Source organism: Neolamprologus multifasciatus, chromosome 3 (assembly GCF_963576455.1).
Source record: "Neolamprologus multifasciatus chromosome 3, fNeoMul1.2, whole genome shotgun sequence".
Lineage (NCBI taxonomy): Eukaryota > Metazoa > Chordata > Actinopteri > Cichliformes > Cichlidae > Neolamprologus > Neolamprologus multifasciatus.
In genome coordinates, this window is record NC_140441.1 from 18,947,192 (window position 1) to 18,956,206 (window position 9,015).

General features: G+C 39.4%; 2 protein-coding genes across 2 annotated transcripts; both read left to right on the forward strand.

Annotated features, from left to right (window-relative positions):
* The first annotated feature begins 1,180 nt into the window (after positions 1–1,180).
* Positions 1,181–4,686, forward strand: LOC146521868 (homeobox protein HMX3-like). The gene is made up of 3 exons (XM_085155483.1): positions 1,181–1,867; positions 2,382–2,579; positions 3,221–4,686. Exons 1-3 carry the CDS (start codon positions 1,618–1,620, stop codon positions 3,646–3,648), a joined length of 876 nt encoding a protein of 291 aa, XP_085011609.1. The 5' UTR covers positions 1,181–1,617; the 3' UTR covers positions 3,649–4,686.
* Positions 4,687–4,765: 79 nt separating this feature from the next.
* Positions 4,766–6,946, forward strand: LOC146521869 (homeobox protein Nkx-2.3-like). The gene is made up of 2 exons (XM_085155484.1): positions 4,766–5,606; positions 5,883–6,946. Exons 1-2 carry the CDS (start codon positions 5,408–5,410, stop codon positions 6,422–6,424), a joined length of 741 nt encoding a protein of 246 aa, XP_085011610.1. The 5' UTR covers positions 4,766–5,407; the 3' UTR covers positions 6,425–6,946.
* The last annotated feature ends 2,069 nt before the right edge of the window (positions 6,947–9,015 follow it).

Consider the following 9,015-nt stretch of genomic DNA (forward strand, 5'->3'; position numbering starts at 1 on the left):
GAAACTGGGACTGTTGTCGAGGGCCACATGAATAAGCTGAACTCAGTTCTGCTCAATACTATTTTGTTCTCATTATAAGTGTATTGGTGCAGCCCTCCACAACAGTCCCAGTTTTTCATGTAACCAATTGGGAAAATGAGTTGCCCACCAATCAAAGTCATCACCAGTAATGCCCCAAATGTAACCAAAACTCTAACCCAGTGCAAGCAGAATATGTCACTTTTTTACAAAATGTAAATTGTTCTCTGAAGTTATACTTCAGATCAAACTGCACTGAGAAATACAAAAATCAGTTTTTCTTATTGTTACTTTGCTTCAGTTTTTAAGGTTCACTGAGTTTGACATTGAAACGCTGACTTTACATTATACCCATATTTTGAAGACTGCATGTTTCCTGTGCTTACCTTAAGCTGAGGTTAGCTTGGTTTAGCTGAGGTTAAAAGATGGGCTTGTAAAACTTTGTCACATTATAAGGTTACACATCTCACTGGTGTTACAACACACACAACATTAATTTTCAAAAAAGCAGGCTGCTTCTTGTGTTCAGTAGGTGCTTTGTTTGTTTTTTTTTGTGACAAACGTTTTTGTTCTAGATGCTGAAGTTTTGAATGAGGATGTCTTGGGGAAAGCAGTTTTTTTTATTTTGCTTTTATTTTTAAAAGGGGAAATGAACCGCAAACCTACTGAGAACTTATTTAAACAAGAAAACTAATTTAAGATAAACTAAACTTTTCACTTGACTAGAGATTCCGCTTTGTCACAGTATGGTAGAAGTACACGGTTAATTGAGCGCAGTAAACGTTTTTTTTTTTCCACTGACGCACGTTGTTTATTTGCCATGAATGCCACATCAGCAGCATCTGCTTTTTATTAGCATTAGCGCACAATGATACAATTATGATTCATACTCCTCCTATAACAGTGTCCATACATCATGCTTAGTCTTGGGTTTTTCTGCTATTTTAAGAAGAAAAAGAAATGTTTTACTACGGTTTATTTATGTTTATTATCCCTGTTTTATCTAAAGGCATATAACTGGATATTAGTAACCAATGAAATAAAATATAAAAATAGCATTTCTGTGGGAAATGTTTGCTTTGCTGTGTCATTATGGACAAGAAAGTGAAACCTGAGTGTAACAGAGTTATTTTGTGAATGGTAAATATAAAGTGTGCATGGACAAAAGTAACCAATAGGCGGTACTGTGCACTGTGCCATTTTTCATGGAGCTTTCTCCATCTCCAGCCCTGAGGACAACACCGTATCTCTGCCTTGGTTTGCTCCCTAATTGACCTAAATACAGCATCTCTGCGGTCCCTCAAGGCAGACTATCGCGCAGCCCACACGAGAGCATACAAACTACGAGACCGTGTCCGGGTATTTCCTGGAGTAATTCCTCTTCGCTTTTTGCCCTCAGCTCAAACCCGAAACGAATTTGCTTTGTGTATCTCGTAACTGTAGCAGGCTGTCCTCACATGGACTGCGTCGGGATGGTCTGCGCGCAGAAGACTCGTCTGGCCCGAGATAAGACGCCTTCCCAGGAATGACAGTATAAAATTTACATCTGGTGGATTTTAAAAGGTTTTTTTTTGTAACGGGTGGAGTCATAAAGTCAGCATGCTGGATGATAAAACACCGAGACTGAAATCCGGTCCTCCATCAAGAGGTTCATCTTTTTACATTGAGAATTTGCTGGGAACGACAGGAAGACGTTCTTCAGCCGAGGAGCGAGCGGAGACTCCGAGCTTCAAACTTACTGGTCAGGACCCGGGATTGTGTCCGGGTCTGGAAACGAGGCGTCTGAGCGACACTGACAGGTCGGACGGGAGCGGAACATTTGCAAACACAGCGAATGGCTGCTCGAGAAGTGAGTTTGCTCCTGACCTTTTCGTCCCATCGAAAAGGTTACTGAAAATAACAAATGATCGTTTTTGTTTCGACGATTTGTTCCTTGTTTGCCGCTTACAAGATTCGGGTTAAAATATAACTCATTTTATTATTAATAAACAAACATCACACAAACCCCCACATCTAACATTTATGATTTATGCGTCTCGCTTTGGGGTCTCAATGGGGCAAAAGTGGACTTGACACATGGTCAGGGTTCACTGTCCCTTCCCCCGTGCGTAAAACATCCCGACTCTCCGATTATCAGCCACGTAGAAGCATTTAAAACAGCATTTGGCATCCACACAACGATCTCACAACAATCTCCCTCTTGTTCTTTAAATAGACCCGCAGCGAAGAGCTGATGCGTATTTATAATCTTGGAGAGGACAGACAGTATGAATGCGAGCAATTCCCCGCTGTGGCACAAATCTGATAGTGTGTAGGATGATTTAAAGTAACTTTTTTTTCTTTTTTCACGACATCCTTTGCAGGGCTTCTTTGCAAAACCAGCCGCTCGCACGAACAAGTAGACCCCGTGCTAAACAGCGAACGGGATTCCCCAACTTTAACGGGAAAGGCGGAGGAGAATGACAAACCGGCCGAGAAGGAAGGCGACGGTCTGACAGATGAGAAGGAAGAGGAAGACACGCGCTCCTCTTGCGTCTCCCTAGGGGACAGCTGTGACACAGGTGAGCTCAAAGTACACGTAATTCATTAAAAACGACACAAAAAACAAAAACAAATAATATATTGTGCTCTGCTATAAGCACGCATGCGCCGTTCTAGTACACACTCACTCAAGCGGAATTTTTTTTTTTTTCGATTTTAAAAAAGCAGCATTTGCAGATCTTCTTGATTAGGTGCATTTTCTTTCCGATAAGGTGCATGAACAGCAGCAGTGACCCAAGTTTTCAAAAGTTCGCATTAGAGAGCAGGGGTGCAGTTAGCATTTCTTGGGTCTGAGGGCCATACCCTGCTCTGCCTGTTACAGCAGAAGTGGGCAACATGTTTTATTTGATTTGATTTTTATTTTGTTGTAGAAATTAGATAAAAGCAAAGGATGATACATTTAGTAACTGAATGGAGACATTACATATAAAAATATTAAACTTTATATCTAAATGCTATATGAATATTAAATTAGCTTAAATATTGCAAATTGCACCGCATCGTTCATTGCATTGCATAGCAGTACTGCCTATTTGGAGATATTCACCTGGAGACTTGTTAGCATGAATTTGATCAATTAACAGCTACATGGTCTGTAAATGCAACACTAGAAATATATATAAATTTTTTAAAAGAAGACACTGCTTCTTCTTGGCCTCAGGTGACATCACAGTGGTGCGAAAGAAGAAGACGCGCACCGTGTTCAGCCGAAGCCAGGTGTTCCAGCTGGAATCCACCTTCGACCTGAAGCGTTACCTGAGCAGCTCGGAGCGAGCTGGGCTGGCTGCGTCGCTGCAGCTCACCGAGACCCAAGTAAAGATCTGGTTCCAAAATCGCAGGAACAAGTGGAAACGGCAGATCACGGCAGATTTAGAAGCCAGCAGCACCACTGCACCGTACGCCGCCCAGAGGGTGGTTAGAGTTCCCGTGTTGTATCGCGAGAGCGTCACTACCCCGCTGACACTGACAAACCTGCCCCACGTGTCACCTCCAGTAGTTGGCTTCTCTAACTCTGTTAACTATCCGCTGTCTGGCCACTTCACCCATCCGGTGTCATTCATAACGCCACAGATGACCGGGCTGGTGTGACTTAAAGAGTGGAAGAGATCTCGTATACCTGTGACTCACATGAATCAAATAATGATGCTGCAAAATGTTCATGTTAGAATATTCAGTAAAGTTAATCCCTGCAGTGCACTGAGCATTGTCATCCTCTGTTGAAATGTTTCCTTTGGATGTTTTCTGGAAGTAATTTAGACAAATACAAGCAAATTTAAATCAAGGTGCCTGTGTCTACTTTCAGCATTAAACTTCCTCATCATTAGCAGAACCTTTATCAATTTATTGTAAGTAAAGGTCATTTTTTAAGATTTAGTACCAAATTTAGCACTATCAGGAATAAATTAGTATTTCTAGAAATATGGAAATTGTGATGGATATTTTTGGACCATTCAAGCTGCCCACCATCCTGTCCTCTGTGCTTTACTGAGGACATTTCACACACATAGTCACATAGTTTCCAACTAAAGCTTTATTTTGCGATGATTTCTGTCACTGGAAAATGTAGGGGTCCACGTACTTGGAAGAGTCAATATGTTTATGGCGTGTAAAGCAATGTAAAAAAAAATTAAAACAAAGAAAAAGATACTTTGGGAATTCATTAATTTGTAAATGTATAAGAAAAATCTGGAAATGAAAACACAAACAATCAGGTTACACATAGAAAAATCCTCTGAGGACAAAAATCAGGACCAAAAGTTCATTTTTGTATACTTTTTTCTATACTTTATGCTTTCAACTTGTATTCACATGTTACAGAAAAAGTTTTTCTTTGCACTGCTGAGTTTCCCATCACACATCTTCTCATGTGGCTTTAGACTGTTGAATTCTTTCTGAAATTTGAACCCACACACGTGACCTATGAGTACTAAAATGTAGCTCATTTATGAAATAAAAGCCAGTATGGTGTTTGTGATATTGTGACTTTTGATAGCTGTTAGCAGGGGTAGGCTATTAGCAACACTGATTGACCGACACTTTTGTTTTTTGTTGTTAATTTAAGATGATTTTAATACAGAGTTTTGTACACTTCTATGTTCACATGTGAATAAAATTTTATGCACAAGGCGTTTTGTGGTTTCTTTCCTGTTTCTTGGTCATCAGCTGTTTATTTGGCATCTTTATTTGGAATTTAGGTTGTATGTGGGTTTCAATTTTTTTTTTTTTTTTTAAAAAACCAACTTATATATGCCCAAGGGGCAATTAAGAAAGAAAAGAGGGTATCACATGAGATGAATAGTTTTTAATAGTGTGAGTAACATTTTCAAAGAAAATAAAAAAGAACAATGAGGTTAAGCTGAGATATGCACAATGTTGGAGGCCAGATTAGAACAGCTTATTGTGTTAAACTTGGCTATGTTATGCGCCCCCTTAACCCATAATTCTCATGCTGCCAGCAGTTAAAATGCTGTCAAAATGACATGTTAATGTTCTTTACAGAGATACTTCTAAAAAAAAGTATTTAGCATCTAAAAAAAAATACATAAATACGTAAATAAATAAAATAACTGGCAATGTTTCCAAACTCTTAGTTTTTGCATACTTCCCGGGGAAGCAGGGTGGACAGAAAGAAAGCGCACAAACCTCCAATATGGCAGCCAGACGTAAATCTGCATCCCGCCCTCATCTGCCCCCTCAACCTCGCCAATCAAAAGCTGCTAAACCGCAGTCTTCCGGGTCGTTGATTTACTGCACCGGCTCCTCTGTGCTCTAGTGGCAGCAGAGGAGCAATGGTGCTCGGAGCATCCAGAGACGTTGGTGTTTCGGGTTTCTCGGAGGAGCAAATGAAATGCCGGGGAATATGAGCAAAGAGGATGCCCCCAGTCGGAGCACTTGTTTGACCTTCACAATTGACAACATCCTCAACCTGAGGCCGCAAGAAAGTGGAGATTTGGACTGTTCAAACGGGCAGAAAGACGGTGGATGTAAGAATGTTTTGGAGGAGCAATGTGAGGATGTGTGGGACGTCCGAAGGACAGAGGAGACAGGTAACTCTGACGGATATACCCAAATACCATATCTGTAAATTTCATAGAATTAAAGGGAAATTTTAGGCTAATTAATCTGTTTAGAAGCACAACGATAAAGATCCAAATAGATTAAAAAAACGCTCAAAGTTCAAATTATTAGTGCGAAAATGCAGAAGCGCTTACAGGACGCCGGTTTGTGTCTGCTTTACTGGAATGTTGCTCAGCTTGTTCGCAGGTGTTTTTACGTTTGCCTTTACCGCTGCACCAAAGCACATCTTGTCGCTCCGTTCACAGTGAAGCCCAGAGTTCAGCGCGGGGGAAACACACCGCCGCTCACCGCTGGATCCTGTCCGCAAAATGAGTGCAGCGCTGAGGAGCCACAGCAGCAGCAGCACCACCACCACCAACAGCAGCAACAGACTGTGGACTCCAAAGCCATGGTAAAGAAGAAAACGCGCACCATCTTCTCCAAGCGACAGATATTTCAACTCGAGGCGACTTTTGACATGAAGCGCTATCTGAGCAGCTCGGAGAGAGCGTGCCTCGCGAGCTCCCTGCAGCTCACGGAGACCCAGGTGAAAATCTGGTTCCAGAACCGCCGCAACAAGCTCAAGAGACAGCTGTCCACGGACATGGAGGGGCCGCTGGCCGCCGATCACTTTACAGAGGCAGGAAAAAACGTGCAATTACCAACTTTTTACAAAGACAGCAGCGTGCTGGGCGGATGTTTGTTACCCATACCGTTCCCTGTCGTGTACCCGACGGCAAACGCCGCGCCTTACATTTACTTCTCTAACACTGGCAAATACTTTGGCCTCTTTGATGCAGACTGTTGAGTTGTCTCTTGGGTGCGTGGACATTCCGACTTACAGTCAGCCCAAATCTTTTTTGCATGATACGTCTGATCCTTTTTTTATTTTTCACTTTTTTTAAATGAGTTGTCAACATATCAACTAATTCAACGTGCATGCGCCACTTTTTGGTTTATTACTATTATTATTATTATTATTATTATTATTATTATTATTGAATTTTATATACAGAATTTATCATCTTGAATTGTGCATGCGTTCAAATCCTCGGAGCAGTTTTCCGGGAAAGAATGTACCATACGTTAAACTCCTGATGCTGCATCAGCCTTACTACCCTGCAATAATACTTTCTGTTTGTGTGTGTTCATTGTCTTTCCTGTGGAGCAACACCTGGTTTGTATTTATATGGCCTTATCATTGTTTTGTTTTTTTAAAAAACAACTTTTATCTTTTGTTTTCACTTTTATAAGACTGTTAAGCTGTGAAGACGGTTATTCTACGACGATCATATTTTGCAATAAAACGTGTAATATTTGCAGTTTTAAATGTGTGTTGACTTGTATCAGGAACAGCAACATAAACAAACAAACAAACAAACAAACAAAAAAACCCCAACAGATAACACCAAAACACGCCCAGATTGCATTTTTAATAATCCTTTATTTATTTATTAACTCATACTCCTACTTTTCCTTTCACTTTGTAACAGTCATTTTGCATGATTTATTCAGCGTTAGATCGTATTTAAAGATTATAGTAGACTGTCAGGACTTTATCACTGCAGGGAGAAAAATAAAGTTCAATAACGGAGAGCTGAGAAATCCGGGGCACACTATTTGCTTTACAGTGAACGAATTGTAAATTTAGTAGTTAATCCAACTTATGATTATACATTTTGAACTGAATTAACTAAAAAAAGAAATGAATCGTCTGTTTGTTTGTTTTTTGCTCATTAAGTAAATTAGCTGGTTAGTGTTTCCTTTGCTATCCCTATTAAAAGCAGAGACCATAAGCTGAATAATGATCACCAGTTATCACCTCTGTGTTGACATGCTGCTAAAAGTATTTTAAAATCTGCAGAAGCTTTACAGTCCCTGTTAGTGCCTTCTTGTGTGTTCATCCCCCTGTTATACCGCAGAGCTGTCAGGATGCTCATGTTGTCTCTCAGAAATGTGTTTAAACTGATGACAACTTCTTGGTGTTTAATTAAAAGCTCTGTAACAACTCTCCATTGAAAAATCCAAATCCTAAATATATAAAAAATATTTTAAAAAATTGAATGATTTATTAGTTAGAAGAAAATTTAAAGTTGTAGAAGCCTGTCAACCTTCAAATAAATTGTCTTAATTTAGACTGATATGCTACAGAAAGTAACCGAGGAAGAAAAGTTTATTTAGAAAGCACTTTCCAGAGACAAAGTTGAACAGTGTTTGACACCAAATATAAATAAATAAATGCCTGTAATAGCTGTAATGCAGATTTTGTAAGTTCTGAAGTTAAGCGATGAATGAATATTTCCAAATTGTTATATGAATAATCACTTTCAGCACAAGACACAAATCGCTGAGATGAGTAAAGACCCGTTTCTGGTAAGAATAAGCAACTTTTTCTGTTCAGTTTCAGCACAGATGTGAAAAAAAGAGGAAACAAAAAGAGAATATTCAAAATGCTCACAGAGATATCTTATGTGTTGAGCCTATTTTTCTTTCTTTTTATTATTCTGAAATTAATTTACCATCAAATGAAAACACTGAATTAGAAAAAACAATTGCAAACAACATAAGCATATAAAAGGAGGATCTATCTATCTATCTATCTATCTATCTATCTATCTATCTATCTATCTATCTATCTATCTATCTATCTATGTTGAGCCTACAGCAATGTACAGTTAGGTTTGAATAAGGAACAATCCATTCGTACTGCAAATTTGACTAAATTTTTATAAAGTTTTCTTAATTTTGTAACAAAAGTTAAAGATTTTTCTCATACAGAAGATGTAAGTTTATGAACTCTGTATTTCATGGAAAATAAAAAAAGAGAAAGTTTGTAAGTGAATGAGCAAATCAAAAGACTAAAAAGTGATCATTAAGACTTGGCTCCTGCACAGTTACGTCCTGCAGCACTTGTTGCCGATCAATTTTCAGCTTGCTGCAGCAACACACATATTTTCAGACCACACGAGTTAATCTGGGCCAAATCTTTTCATAAAAAACAAACACACCACGATTTAGGTGGCCTGGAGTAAGATGCCACCCTGATATGTTCCCAGTGCATCCGCAGTGTTATAATGCCACATAATACCGCCACAGACTGAAAGGTTAAACAAGAAAGAAGCTCTTTTTATTCTTTACAACGGAGAAAGAAAGATTTATTTTTAAGTCTTGAGCATTTGCTCAACTTTTTTGGGAGGTTTATAAGTGACAAGCAGTGGCTCCCCTATCTGTACAGCAGAATAAAGCATCTGTGCATAAACAGTGAGAGAAATGTGTGTTTAGGTAGACTTGCATCACTGCTTCTAGAGAGATTTTTCCTAAAGGGTCCAGCAAGCTGCACTTACTCACCGTTTCCGGGTCACTTCCCCCTTTAGAGATGGAGCCTCTTGCTGCTTTCTC